The following is a 15,896-nucleotide window of genomic DNA, read 5'->3' as shown; positions in this document are numbered from 1 at the left end:
AAGCCCTTAACCAACAATGCAGTTTTAAGAAAATAAAGTGTTAAGTAAAAAATAAAAATAGCAAATAATTCAAGAGCAGCAGTAAAATAAAATAACAGTGGGGAGGCTATATACATTTTACATTTACATTTTAGTCATTTAGCTGACGCTCTTATCCAGAGCGACTTACAGTTAATGAGTGCATACAATTTTTATTTATTTATTTATTATGATTTTTTTTTACAGGGGGTACCGGTAGAGAGTCAATGTGCGGGGGCACCGGTTAGTCAAGGTAATTGAGGTAATATGTACATGTGGGTAGAGTTAAAGTGACTATGCATAGATAATAAACAGAGTAGCAGCAGCGTAAAAGAGGGGTTTACTTTTACTTTACTACATTCCTAAAGAAAATGATGTACTTTTTACTCCATACATTTTCCCTGACACCCAAAGGAACTCGTTACATTTTGAATGCTTAGCAGGACAGGAAAATGGTCCAATTCACGCACAAGAGAACATCCCTGGTCATACCTACTGCCTCTTATCTGGCAGACTCACTAAACACGAATGCTTCATTTGTAAATTATATCTGTTGGAGTGTGCTCCTGGCTATCCATACATTTAAAAAACAAGATAATTGTGCCGTCTGGTTTGCTTAATATTAGGAATTTGAAATGATTTATACTTTTATTTTGATACTTAAGTATATTTTAGCAATTACATTTACTTTTGATACTTAAGTATGTCACATTTGACATTGGTGGTTATGTCACAGTTATGCCACATTTATGAACCTTTTATAAAGCATGACATACGGTTATAGATGATTTATGAAGGCTTTATGAAGGCTTTATAAGCTGCACGTCATTTATAACCAAATACTTTTAGACTTTTACTCAAGTAGTATTTTACTGGGTGACTTTTACTTAAGTCATTTTCCATTAAGGTATCTTTACTTTTACTCAAGTATGGAAATTGGGTACTTTTTCCACCACTGGTAATCTAACTCAACACTTTACTATAAACTAATTTAAATTACAATAAATACATTTTAACTTGTTTTTCGCTGTCCAGTGGCAGCACAAGTGGGCATTTGATTTGCGAACTCATCACATGATCAGTCACATGTCATCACATGTCAGCAACACTAAAAAAAGTACTTCTGGGGTCACAGAATTCCCAAAAGTTTCAAAATAAAAGTCCCTGTGTAATAGTAGAAAAGTGTCTATAACAATTCATGATATATGAAAAATAATTTTCTAACATTAACAATGATTCATATTTGTTCATATTTAAGTGACATTTGCATAACATTTAGATTTTAAAACATGTTCCAAGGTAAAATAAATGCACCCAATGCGAATCACTGTACATGGAATACATATTGGCTTAGAGCAAGAACTTTGTGAAGCCTCAATTTAACATGATTTATAAGGCCTTTATTAAGCGGTGCTTATGCTACCCTTTATAAACCAAAGGCTTATGTCATATTTGACATAGTGGGTTATGTCACATCTCTCTGTATTTATATATATATATTTATTTTACTTTTTACCCCTTTTTTCTCCCCATTTTCATGATATCCAATTGGTAGTTACAGTCTTGTCCCATCGCTGCAACTCCCGTACGGACTCGGGAGAGGCGAAGGTCGAGAGCCATGCGTCCTCAAAAACACGACCCTGCCAAGCCGCACTGCTTCTTGACATTTTGACATTACATTTTAGTCATTTAGCAGACGCTCTTATCCAGAGCGACTTACAGTTAGTGAATGCATACATGTGTTGTTGTTTTTTTTTTTCATACTGGCCCCCCGTGGGAAACAAACCCACATCCCTGCCGGCCAAACCCTCCCCTACCTTGGATGACGCTGGACCAATTGTGCGCTGCCCATGGGTCTCCCGGTCGTGGCCGGCTGCGACAGAGCCTGGACTCGAACCAGGATCTCTAGTGGCACAGCTAGCACTGCGATGCAGTGCCTTAGACCACTGCGCCACTCGGGAGTACGTGACACACTGCTCGCTTAACCCGGACGACGTTGGGTCAATTGTGCGACGCCTCATGGGTCTCCCGGTCGCGGCCGGCTATGACACAGCTCGGGATCGAACCCGGGTCTGTAGTGACGCCGGAACCCGGGTCTGTAGTGACGCCTCAAGCACTGCGATGCAGGGCCTTAGACCGCTGCGCCACTCGGGAGGCCCGGGTTATGTCACATTTGACATTGGTGGTTATGCCACAGTTATGAACCCTTTATAAAGCATGACATGCGGTTATAGATGATTTTTAACACATTTATGTAGTGTTTATGAAGGCTTTATGAAGCCTTTATAAGCTGCACGTCATTTAAACGGGACCATAGAATGGATATTTTCCTTAAAGGGCTTTTTTAAGTTTAAACTTACATTTACGTCATTTAGCAGACGCTCTTATCCAGAGCTACTTACAAATAGGTGCATTCACCTTATAGCCAGTGGGATAACCACTTTACATTGTTTTTTTGTTGTTGTTTTTTTTTTTTGGGGGGGGGGGGGGGGTTGGGGTAAGGGGGGGGGTAGAAGGATTACTTTATCCTATCCCAGGTATTCCTTAATGAGTTGGGGTTTCAAATGTCTCCGGAAGGTGGTGAGTGACTCCGCTGTCCTGGTGTCGTGAGGGAGCTTGTTCCACCATTGGGGTGCCAGAGCAGCGAACAGTTTTGACTGGGCTGAGCGGGAACTACGCTTCCGCAGAGGTAGGGGAGCCAGCAGGCCAGAGGTGGATGAACGCAATGCCCTCGTTTGGGTGTAGGGACTGATCAGAGCCTGAAGGTACGGAGGTGCCATTCCCCTCACAGCTCCATAGGCAAGCACCATGGTCTTGTAGCAGATGCGAGCTTCAACTGGAAGCCAGTGGAGTGTGCGGAGGAGCGGGGTGACGTGAGAGAACTTGGGAAGGTTGAACACCAGACGGGCTGCGGCATTCTGGATGAGTTGTAGGGGTTTAATGGCACAGGCAGGGAGCCCAGCCAACAGCGAGTTGCAGTAATCCAGACGGGAGATGACAAGTGCCTGGATTAGGACCTGTGCCGCTTCCTGTGTAAGGCAGGGTCGTACTCTCCGAATGTTGTAGAGCATGAACCTACAGGATCGGGTCACCGCCTTGATGTTAGCGGAGAACGACAGGGTGTTGTCCAGGGTCACGCCAAGGCTCTTCGCACTCTGGGAGGAGGACACAACGGAGTTGTCAACCGTGATGGCGAGATCATGGAACAGGCAGTCCTTCCCCGGGAGGAAGAGCAGCTCCGTCTTGCCAAGGTTCAGCTTGAGGTGGTGATCCGTCATCCATACTGATATGTCTGCCAGACATGCAGAGATGTGATTCGCCACCTGGTTATCAGAAGGGGGAAAGGAGAAGATTAGTTGTGTGTCGTCAGCGTAGCAATGATAGGAGAGGCCTTGTGAGGATATGACAGAGCCAAGTGACTTGGTGTAGGAGAGGGCCTAGAACTGAGCCCTGGGGGACACCAGTGGTGAGAGCACGTGGTGCGGAGACAGCTTCTCGCCACGCCACTTGGCAGGAGCGACCGGTCAGGTAGGACGCAATCGAAGAGTGAGCCGCGCCGGAGATGCCCAGCTCGGAGAGGGTGGAGAGGAGGATCTGATGGTTCACAGTATCAAAGGCAGCAGACAGGTCTAGAAGGACAAGAGCAGAGGAGAGATAGTTAGCTTTAGCAGGGAGGAGAATGTGGCAAAGAGCTTCCTAGGGTTAGAGGCAGATGCTTGGAATTTAGAGTGGTAGAAAGTGGCCTTAGCAGCAGAAACAGATGAAGAAAATGTAGAGAGGAGGGAGTGAAAAGATGCCAGGTCCGCAGGGAGTCTATTTTTCTTCCATTTCCGCTCGGCTGCCCGGAGCTCTGTTCTGTGAGCTCGCAATGAGTCATCAAGCCACGGAGCTGGAGGGGAGGACCGAGCCGGCCGGGAGGATAGGGGACATAGAGAGTCAAAGGATGCAGAAAGGGAGGAGAGGAGGCTTGAGGAGGCAGAATCAGGAGATTGGAGGGAGAAGGATTGAGCAGAGGGAAGAGATGATAGGATGGAAGAGGAGAGAGTAGCGGGAGAGAGAGAGCGAAGGTTGCGACGGTGCATTACCATCTGTGTAGGGGCAGAGTGAGTAGTGTTGGAGGAGAGGGAGAGAGAAAAGGATACAAAGTAGTGGTCGGAGACTTGGAGGGGAGTTGCAGTGAGATTAGTAGAACAACAGCATCTAGTAAAGATGAGGTCAAGCGTATTGCCTGCCTTGTGAGTAGGGGGGGACGGTGAGAGGGTGAGGTCAAAAGAGGAGAGGAGTGGAAAGAAGGAGGCAGAGAGAAATGAGTCAAATGTAGACGTAGGGAGGTTGAAATCCCCCAGAACTGTGAGGGGTGAGCCATCCTCAGGAAAGGAACTTATCAAGGCGTCAAGCTCATTGATGAACTCTCCAAGGGAACCTGGAGGGCGATAGATGACAAGGATATTAAGCTTAAATGGGCTAGTGACTGTGACAGCATGGAATTCAAATGAGGAGATAGACAGATGGGTCAGGGGAAAAATGTAGAATGTCCACTTGGGAGAGATGAGGATTCCTGTGCCACCACCCCGCTGACCAGATGCTCTCGGGGTATGCGAGAACACATGGTCAGACGAGGAGAGAGCAGCAGGAGTAGCAGTGTTTTCAGTGGTAATCCATGTTTCCGTCAGCGCCAAGAAGTCGAGGGACTGGAGGGTAGCATAGGCTGAGATGAACTCTGCCTTGTTGGCAGCAGAACGGCAGTTCCAGAGGCTGCCTGAGACCTGGAACTCCACGTGGGAGATGCGTGCAGGGACCACCAGGTTAGAGAGGCAGCAGCCACGCGGTGTGAGGCGTTTGTGTAGCCTGTGCAGAGAGGAGAGAACAGGGATAGGCAGAGGCATAGTTGACAGGCTGCAGCAGATGGCTACAATAATGCAGAGGAGATCGGAATGAAATGAACTAAACATCTGGGAAAGGAGAGAGCGGGGCCTCCCTTACCACAACTCCCAAATATAACTCTCCCAACTTCCACCTCAGAAACTATAATTGTTGTAAACTACAGCGGTTCAATGTTTTCTAGGAATAGACTAACTTAGTTTATTCAGCTAGCTAACTAGGTGCAGTATTATTCCGTGAAAAACGTCCGGGCACCTCGTCAGAAGACGCCACAGCCAGCTAGCATGCCGGACTCCAACAACACGGTTTAGCGCCAATACTCGGCCACAACAAACCACCAGTGTATCAACACGCAAGCAGATCGTTCGTGTCCGTGTCTAACGTTGTGGGTTAGTCCCGACAGCTTGAGCGTGTCCGTCGTCGACTTATTCAGCCAGTTAGTTAGCTAGAATAGTTAGCAAACTAGCTAGCCATTGCTTTCAGACAAAGAAGAACCCCTCCTTTCACGGCACGAACACACAGAGAGAGCCAAACTAACGTTAACTAGTCACCCATGTCCCGAATTCCTTGAACGACTCGGGCTATCAATATGTAAAAAACAAAAAAACACAAATGTAGGTTATGACTTACCCCTAGCAGCTACTGTTAGCTAGCCAAGTGCAAAGCTAGCCACTGAATTGACCCAGCCAGTTCGCGTCTGTTCGCTCGGTCGTTCCAGCTATTGTTTTGTCGATTTAGCAAGAGTGTTGTCGTGTGAATTTTAAATTGTAAAAATAATGAAAAACTTCTAAATAGTGAGCTATACCATTGAGAATACAGTAGCAGCCGGCATACATTTTCCCTACATGGAATGTTTCGGAAAGTAATATCTTTCACAGATGTCTGTCAGTCAGTTTCACTTGTCTCTAATAAACTTCTTTCGGGAGGCTTATTCCCTGACCCCTTCCCTTCCTTCCTCTGTTGCAGGCGTATTTTGGGGGAGAGGCACGCTGTGACGCGGAGGCAGGACAGGGAGACGATTATGACCCCAGCGAGTTGATCTGTGGAGCATGCTCAGATGTGTCCAGGGCACAGGTGGGTGGAGGGAAAGGTCCAGAGAAGGCCTTAGGGCAGCGTTTCCCAAACTCAGTCCTCGGGACTCCAAGTGGTGCACGTTTTGGTTTTTGCCCTAACACTACACAGCTGATTCAAATGATCAAAGCTTGATGATTAGTTGATTATTTGAGTCAGCTGTGTAGTGCTAGGGCGAAAACCAAAACGTGCACCCCTTAGGGTCCCGAGGACCGAGTTTGGGAAACCCTGCCTTAGGGCGTTAACTGCATTGGGCTGTGTGACATCATCCACACTAGCATACTGCTTAGTATGGCCAATACGTTGCTGAATACTTGGTAATATCCGAGTTTGAATAGTGGGACACATCTTGACACTCCTGAACTCCTGACAGTATCACTTAATATGAGGACATTGTATGACAATTTTTTTTCCAATACTAGGTTGTTTATTGTCCATTTCAATAGAAATTCATTTTGTGACCTCTGCAAAACATTTAAATACTAAATACACAAAATCAATACAATATAATATGTTACAATACAATTGACACACTATCCCTGAAAAGTGATATACAGTGCATTGGGAAAGTATTCAGACCCCTTCCACATTTTGTTACGTTACAGCCTTATTCTAAAATAGATTAAATTATTTGTTTTCTCATCAATCTACACAGAATACCCCATAATGACAAAGCGAACACAGGATTTTAGAATTTTTTTCTAATTTATTTAAAATAAAAAACTGAAATATCACATTCACAGTGCATTCGAAAAGTATTCAGACCCCTTGACTTTTTCCAAATGTTGTTACCGTTATAGCATTATTCTAAAATTGATTAAATAAAAACATTTCATCATCAATCTACACACAATACCACATAATGACAAAGCGACAACAGGTTTTTAGACATTTTTGCAAAAATAAAATAAAAATAAATAAAAAACAGAAATAGCTTATTTACATAAGTATTCAGACCCTTTGCTATGAGACTCGAAATTGAGCTCAGTTGCATCCTGTCTATATAAGGTCCCACAGTTGACAGTGCATGTCAGAGCAAAAACCAAGCCTCTGAGACAGGATTGTGTCGATGCACAGATCTGGGGAAGGGGACCAAAAAATGTCTGCAGCATTGAAGGTCCTCAAGAACAGTGGCCTACATCATTCTTAAATGGAAGAAGTTTGGAACCACCAAGACTCTTCCTGGAGCCGCCGCCTGGCCAATTTGAGCAATCGGGGGTGAACGGCCTTAGTCAGGGAGGTGACCAAGAACCCAATGGTCACTCTGACAGAGCTCCAGAGTTCCTCTGTGGAGATGGGAGAACCTTCCAGAAGGACAACCAGCTCTGCAGCACTTCACCAATCATGCCTTTATGGTAGAGTGGCCAGTTGGAAGCCACTCCTCAGTAAAACGCACATGACAGCCCGCTTGGAGTTTGCCAAAAGGCACCTAAAGACTCTCAGACCATGAGAAACAAGATTCTCTGGTCTGATGAAACCAAGATTGAACTCTTTGGGTTCTTGGTCACCTCCCTGACCAAGGCCCTTCTCCCCCGATTGCTCAGTTTGGCCGGGCGGCCAGCTGTAGGAAGAGTCTTGGTGGTTCCAAACTTCTTCCATTTAAGAATGATGGAGGCCACTGTGTTATTGGGGATTTTCAATGCTGAAGAAATGTTTTGGTACCCTTCCCCAGATCTGTGCCTCGACACAATCCTGTCACGGAGCTCTACGGACAATTCCTTCGACCTCATGGCTTGGTTTTTGCTCTGACACGCAATATCAACAGTGGGACCTTATATAGACAGGTGTGTGCCTTTCCAAATAATGTCCAGTCAATTGAATTTACCACAGGTGGACAGTTGTAGAAACAACTGATGGATGATCAATGGAAACAGGATGCACCTGAGCTCAATTTCGAGTCTCATAGCAAAGGGTCTGAATACTTCTGTAAATAAGCTATTTCTGTTTTTGAATGTTTATAAATTAGCAAAAATGTCTAAAAACCTGTTGCCGCTTTTTCATTATGGGGTATTGTGTGTAGATTAATGAGGATTTTTATTTATTTAATCCATTCTAGAGTAAGGCTGTAACGTATCAAAATGTGGGAAAAGTCAAGGGTTCTGAATACTTTCCAAATGCACTGTATACTGTAATATTAATATAACACATCCATGTTCCATCTGCAGATGTGCTCCAAACACGGGACAGACTTTCTGGAGTACAAATGCCGGTACTGCTGCTCGGTGGCCGTGTTCTTCTGCTTCGGCACCACTCACTTCTGTAACGCCTGCCATGATGACTTCCAGAGGATGACCAGCGTGCCCAAGGAGGAGCTGCCTCACTGTCCTGCAGGTACAGACTTACTGTGCAAAATGCATCATCATGGCAGTTTTTGCTCTGTACTGAAAGTGCTCCATCTTGAAGACTTGGCTGCTGACATCCACACTTTTTTGGGATTGTATTTAACAGTGAACAGAATTAACTAAATACTGAACAAAATACTAAAATATGAAATTCAAATAAAATCAACGTTTATTGATCGCGTACACAGTTTTGCAGATGTTATCGCAGTTGCAGCGAAATGCTTAAGTTTCTAGCTCCAACAATACAGCAATATCTAGCATTACAATAACAATAGGGAAATGGGATACCTAGTCAGTTGCACAATTGAAAGCATTCAACCAAAATGTGTCTTCCGCATTTAACCCAACCCCTCTGAATCAGAGAGGTGCGGGGGGCTGCCTTATTGGACGTCCACGTCATCGGCGCCTAGGGGAGCAGTTGTTGTTAACTGCTTGCTCAAGGGCAGAACGGCAGATTTTTCCACCTTAGCTGCTCGGGGATTCGAACCAGCAACCTTTCGGTTACTGGCCCAACGCTCTTAACCGCTAAGCTACCTGCATACACACATAACATTTAAAAAAGGACAAGAAATTAAGACATACTGTATCAAAACGAGCAATATCAGAACGAGTCCGGAATATAAATACATATACATTATATGTACAGTGCATTTGATTAAATAAATAAAAATCCTCATCAATCTACACACAATACCCCATAATGACAAAGCGAAAACAAGTTTGTAGAAATGTTTGCAAATATATTAAAAATAAAAACCTGGGGTTAAGCTGACCTGGGGGTACCTGACCTATCCACAGGGGGGTACTCATAAGAACGTTGGCTTAATGATCAGGGAGTTCTTCAGGCAGAGCAAAATAAGATTGGAGGTTCACAAAGAGGTGGAAAACCACTGGTTTACAACAGCGACCCGGGAAGCGTTACAGTGGAAAAGAGAAGGGATGAATGAGCCAATTGGTGGCAGGGGATGATTAGGTGGCTCCCTGTGAAGAAAATAAATAAATCTCCCTTTGAATCATTCAGACCAAGGGTCTGTTTCGAAGGTCTGTTAAAATAGTGATGACATTGTAATTCCAAGCTGATGTTGTTCGATGCTCTTTGACATACTGTAGTTCAGAGGTGCTGCTCAGTGCTTAGCTCAAGTCGTTGAGGGCTGCCACAGCGTCTGCTGATTTGACCCTGTTGGCAATATCATTGATTGGCCAGAGTCAGACCTCTGGCCTCCACATCTAAATCAGTGACTGGGAACCAACAGAGGTTCTTCAAATACAATGAATGGAATGACAAACAATTTCAAAGGGGCAAATTTTCACTTTGTCTCCCATTGACATCAATGCATGACTAAGGTGGAATCAAGCCAAACTCCTCATTGTTCTCCTTGCGTTCCCAGGTCCAAAAGGCAAGCAGTTGGAGGGGACGGAGTGCCCCTTGCACGTGGTTCACCCACCCACCGGCGAGGAGTTTGCCCTGGGCTGTGGAGTGTGCAGGAACGCCCACACGTTCTAAAAACAGCCAGGTCTGAAAACTGGGAGACACGTACCGAACACTCCTTCTTCTTCTGGGACTGCAGGCTGTTGGCTGCAGCCCGAGCCCAGCTTGTCAAGTATCTCCTCATGTTGGCTTTCATGTTGTCAGATGGCCCTGGACACTGGATCAGGCTTTCTACCGTACTCAAGAGTCCCGAGTTGTGCTCTTCTACCTACCAACCAGAGTCTTCGAGGATTATACAAAACATACAAAGAGAGTTGAGGCTGTCTATGTGGATTCCAGAGGAAACTCCCATGTAAAAAAAATAAAAAATAATAAAAAAAAAGTGTGACCTGTTTGCATGTGGCCGTTGTAACCCCTTGGCTTCCATAGACCTCCCGATCACTGAAGTGTAACAATGTATTGCATTTTTTTTTTTTTTTTTTTTTTTTTTTTTTTTTTTTTGCTGAAGGCAACTAGGATGAACTTGGATATATAAAAGAAAAAAGATGAGACAGGCTGTATTTCCAGCTTCCTAACTATGAATTCAAAATATTGTTGTATGTAAACAGACTTTTCGTAATCCTGTACAGTATTCTCTCCACTGTCGAGTGCATCATGGGTTGACAGACAAAAAAAACTAAAGAGAAGAATAATTCTGAGGTGGTGAAAAAGACTGTTAAGAATATGTTTTGGAGGAAAATAGTGTACAATTGATCTAATCTTGTATATAATGATGTATTCTGAAGTTGCTACTCTACACTTCAGTTTAGTTTGATATTCTGGGTTATGTTTTGAGCCAGAACTTTTAATGAAGTGCAGTACTGGGTGTGCCTCCTTTCTTGCAGCTGTTTATCCTATGGAATGTATGTCAATAAAAGCCACTGTACATTTTTATACAGCGATAAACAGTCGTATTCCCCCAATTCAAAATGTCAGATCACTTCTGTTCTCTGAAAATTATGAGGAGCCCAGCGTCTGCAGTGTATGAAGGTTGATTGTTGTGAACCCTTTTTTCTGCTCCACAATCGGAAAAGTAACGTGGTGGTACAAACCCTTTTTTCTGTAATTTGTTTTAACAACTCGGAAGGTGAGTATGCTATAGGCTACCATTCTATTGTAAATGACCGATAACTCAACGTGTTGGGGGGGCCAGTCTTCTTCATACCAAATATTAAAAATAATTGTGAATCCGTAATGCTTTTCCATCAGTAGGAGGCAGGGGGGACATGGGGGTCTGTGTATGGGGGTGTAAGAAAAAACAAACAGCTGCTGTTATAAAAGCGTATTACTTGTGAATCTGCTCTGTAATAGCTGTGGTGGATGGATTTGAATGGAAATAAACCAGGTTCTCTGTTTCGCAAGGTACATTTAAGAGGACTTGTGTGTTTATTTCACCTGGTTTTACCACACCAATGCAAGTAATTAAATAATTTAATATACAGTATCCTGCTGATACAGTCAACACCATATGTACAGTGAGGGAAAAAAGTATTTGATCCCCTGCTGATTTTGTACGTTTGCCCACTGACAAAGAAATGATCAGTCTATCATTTTAATGGTAGGTTTATTTGAACAGTGAGAGACAGAATAACAACAAAAAAATCCAGAAAAACGTATGTCAAAAATGTTATAAATTGATTTGCATTTTAATGAGGGAAATAAGTATTTGACCCCTCTGCAAAACATGACTTAGTACTTGGTGGCAAAACCCTTGTTGGCAATCACAGAGGTCAGACGTTTCTTGTAGTTGGCCACCAGGTTTGCACACATCTCAGGAGGGATTTTGTCCCACTCCTCTTTGCAGATCTTCTCCAAGTCATTAAGGTTTCGAGGCTGACGTTTGGCAACTCGAACCTTCAGCTCCCTCCACAGATTTTCTATGGGATTAAGGTCTGGAGACTGGCTAGGCCACTCCAGGACCTTAATGTGCTTCTTCTTGAGCCGCTCCTTTGTTGCCTTGGCCATGTGTTTTGGGTCATTGTCATGCTGGAATACCCATCCACGACCCATTTTCAATGCCCTGGCTGAGGGAAGGAGGTTCTCACCCAAGATTTGACGGTACATGGCCCTGTCCATCGTCCCTTTGATGCGGTGAAGTTGTCCTGTCCCCTTAGCAGAAAAACACCCCCAAAGCATAATGTTTGACGGTGGGGATGGTGTTCTTGGGGTCATAGGCAGCATTCCTCCTCCTCCAAACACGGCAAGTTGAGTTGATGCCAAAGAGCTAAATTTTGGTCTCATCTGACCACAACACTTTCACCCAGTTCTCCTCTGAATCATTCATATGTTCATTGGCAAACTTCAGACGGGCATGTATATGTGCTTTCTTGAGCAGGGGGACCATGCGGGCGCTGCAGAATTCCAGTCCTTCACGGCGTAGTGTGTTACCAATTGTTTTCTTGGTGACTATGTTCCCAGCTGCCTTGAAATCATTGACAAGATCCTCCCGTGTAGTTGTAGGGCTGATTACTCACCGTTCTCATGATCATTGCAACTCCACGAGGTGAGATCTTGCATGGAGCCCCAGGCCGAGGGAGATTGACAGTTATTTTGTGTTTCTTCCATTTTCGAATAATCGCACCAACTGTTGTCACCTTCTCACCAAGCTGCTTGGCGATGGTCTTGTAGCCCATTCCAGCCTTGTATAGGTCTACAATCTTGTCCCTGACATCCATGGAGAGCTCTTTGGTCTTGGCCATGGTGGAGAGTTTGGAATCTGATTGATTGATTGCTTCTGTGGACAGGTGTCTTTTATACAGGTAACAAACTGAGATTAGGAGCACTCCCTTTAAGAGTGTGCTCCTAATCTCAGCTCGTTACCTGTATAAAAGACACCTGGGAGCCAGAAATCTTTCTGATTGAGAGGGGGTCAAATACTTATTTCCCTCATTAAAATGCAAATCAATTTATAACATGCGTTTTTCTGGATTTTTTTGTTGTTATTCTGTCTCTCACTGTTCAAATAAACCTACCATTAAAATTATAGACTGATCATTTCTTTGTCAGTGGGCAAACGTACAAAATCAGCAGGGGATCAAATACTTTTTTCCCTCACTGTATTTGGGAAGCCAAGCAAATTATTTTTTATTTGGATCTATACTCCAGCACTTTGAGATCAAATGTTTCATATGAGGCGACAGTACAGACCGTCTGTCACCTTTTATATGAGGGTATTTTCATTCATATCTGTAGGTAAAAGTTTAGTATTTGATCCCATATTCCTTGTACGCAATGACTAACTACATCAATTTGTAGTTTGTTTTGGTTCGCAGAGTACGACCTTACACAGAAAGCGGTACAGGTCCTAATCCAGGCACTTGTCATCTCCCGTCTGGATTACTGCAACTCGCTGTTGGCTGGGCTCCCTGCCTGTGCAATTAAACCCCTACAACTTATCCAGAACGCCACAGCCCGTCTGGTGTTCGACCTTCCCAAGTTCTCTCATGTCACCCCACTCCTCCGCACACTCCACTGGCTTCCAGTTGAGGCTCGCATCTACTACAAGACCATGGTGCTTGCCTACGGAGCTGTGAGGGGAACGGCACCTCCTTACCTTCAGGCTCTGATCAGACCCTACACCCAAAAGAGGGCACTACGTTCATCCACCTCTGGCCTGCTAGCTCCCCTACCTCTACAGAAGCACAGTTCCCGCTCAGCCCAGTCAAAGCTATTTGCTGCTCTGGCACCCCAATGGTGGAACAAGCTCCCCCAGTGACGGGAGTCACTGACCACCTTCCGGAGACACTTGAAACACTACCTCTTTAAGGAATACCTGGAATAGTATAAAGTAATCCTTCTACCCCCCCCCCCCTCCCCAACCCCCCCATAAAAAAAAAAAAAAAAAGTTGTTGTCCCACTGGTTGAATGAAGTTGAATGCACCAATTTGTAAGTCGCTCTGGATAAGATGTAAATGTAAATGTTGTGTTTTGGGTTATGTTTTGCCCAATAATAACTGAATGGTGAATGATGACTGGAGTAATTTCTTTCTGAGTAGTAACATGTTTTGGAACACTACACAATTAATCCTGATAATGCCATGATTAAGAATCGTGAATCATGAATAGTGGTGAGTGAGAAGATTAGAGGCTACAACAAAACATGCTAATATCTCACTATTACCAAAAACAGGGGAGCTTAGCATTCTTTTTTGGGGGCGGGGGGTATTTGTGCCTCTGGAAGTGTTCAGAACCATTCCAATCATACTTACTTACAATTAAAGTGACTCCAAGACATTAGCCACCATTCAGTTCCTATTGTGCAAAAATAAAAGGTGACTGTACTGTTGCCTAATATGAAACATTCTATCTAAAATCCAAAATGCTGGCGTATAGAGACAAAAAAAAGCTTCACTAACCATTTTTCCATCCAACCTTTTTATGCAAGTAAAGTATGTTGGATAAAGACATGATCCGTATAATTTTAATGGTAGGTTTATTTGAACAGTGAGAGACAGAATAACAACAAAAACATCAAGAAAAACGCATGTCAAAAATGTTATAAATTGATTTGCATTTTAATGAGGGAAATACAGTGGGGAGAACAAGTATTTGATACACTGCCGATTTTGCAGGTTTTCCTACTTACAAAGCATGTAGAGGTCTGTAATTTTTATCATAGGTACACTTCAACTGTGAGAGACGGAATCTAAAACAAAAATCCAGAAAATCACATTGTATGATTTTTAAGTAATTAATTTGCTTTTTATTGCATGACATAAGTATTTGATACATCAGAAAAGCAGAACTTAATATTTGGTACAGAAACCTTTGTTTGCAATTACAGAGATCATACGTTTCCTGTAGGTCTTGACCAGTTTTGCACACACTGCAGCAGGGATTTTGGCCCACTACTCCTTACAGACCTTCTCCAGATCCTTCAGGTTTCGGGGCTGTTGCTGGACAATACGGACTTTCAGATCCCTCCAAAGATGTTCTATTGGGTTCAGGTCTGGAGACTGGCTAGGCCACTCCAGGACCTTGAGATGCTTCTTACAGAGCCACTCCTTAGTTGCCCTGGCTGTGTGTTTTGGGTCGTTGTCATGCTGGAAGACCCAGCCACGACCCATCTTCAATGCTCTGGCTGAGGGAAGGAGGTTGTTGACCAAGATCTCGCGATACATGGCCCCATCCATCCTCCCCTCAATATGGTGCAGTCGTCCTGTCCCCTTTGCAGAAAAGCATCCCCAAAGAATGGTGTTTCCACCTCCATGCTTCACGGTTGGGATGGTGTTCTTGGGATTGTACTCATCCTTCTTCTTCCTCCAAACACGGCGAGTGGAGTTTAGACCAAAAAGCTCTATTTTTGTCTCATCAGACCACATGACCTTCTCCCATTCCTCCTCTGGATCATCCAGATGGTCATTGGCAAACTTCAGACGGGCCTGGACATGCGCTGGCTTGAGCAGGGGGACCTTGCGTGCGCTGCAGGATTTTAATCCATGATGGCGCAGTGTTACTAATGGTTTTCTTTGAGACTGTGGTCCCAGCTCTCTTCAGGTCATTGACCAGGTCCTGCCGTGTAGTTCTGGGCTGATCCCTCACCTTCCTCATGATCATTGATGCCCCACGAGGTGAGATCTTGCATGGAGCCCCAGACCGAGGGTGATTGACCGTCATCTTGAACTTCTTCCATTTTCTAATAATTGCAGTTGTTGCCTTCTCACCAAGCTGCTTGCCTATTGTCCTGTAGCCCATCCCAGCCTTGTGCAGGTCTACAATTCTATCCCTGATGTCCTTACACAGCTCTCTGGTCTTGGCCATTGTGGAGAGGTTGGAGTCTGTTTGATTGAGTGTGTGGACAGGTGTATTTTATAAAGGTAATGAGTTCAAACAGGTGCAGTTAATACAGGTAGTAAGTGGAGAACAGGAGGGCTTCTTAAAGAAAAACTAACAGGTCTGTGAGAGCCGGAATTCTTACTGGTTGGTAGGTGATCAAATACTTATGTCATGCAATAAAATGCAAATTAATTATTTAAAAATCATACAATGTGATTTTCTGGATTCGGTCTCTCACAGTTGAAGTGTACCTATGATAAAAATTACAGACCTCTACATGCTTTGTAAGTAGGAAAACCTGCAAAATCGGCAGTGTATCAAATTCTTGTTCTCCCCACTGT

At 44.0% G+C, this 15,896-nt stretch overlaps 1 protein-coding gene across 1 annotated transcript in view; it reads left to right on the top strand.

The window, feature by feature from the left end:
- LOC311129664 (E3 ubiquitin-protein ligase MYCBP2-like) overlaps positions 1-11,145 on the top strand; it is a 319,573-nt gene extending 308,428 nt beyond the window's left edge. Inside the window, exons 80-82 of the mRNA XM_084162035.1 lie at positions 5,866-5,973; positions 8,136-8,301; positions 9,701-11,145. Coding sequence (XP_084018161.1) covers positions 5,866-5,973; positions 8,136-8,301; positions 9,701-9,816 — 390 coding nt within the window. The 3' untranslated portion in view covers positions 9,817-11,145. The remainder of the gene's footprint in view (positions 1-5,865; positions 5,974-8,135; positions 8,302-9,700) is intronic.
- The last annotated feature ends 4,751 nt before the right edge of the window (positions 11,146-15,896 follow it).

The sequence above is a fragment of the Coregonus lavaretus genome, assembly GCF_964263955.1.
Source record: "Coregonus lavaretus genome assembly, chromosome: 5".
In the NCBI taxonomy this organism is placed as follows: domain Eukaryota; kingdom Metazoa; phylum Chordata; class Actinopteri; order Salmoniformes; family Salmonidae; genus Coregonus; species Coregonus lavaretus.
The sequence above is the reverse complement of the archived record's forward strand: the minus strand, read 5'-3'. Positions and strand labels throughout refer to the sequence as shown.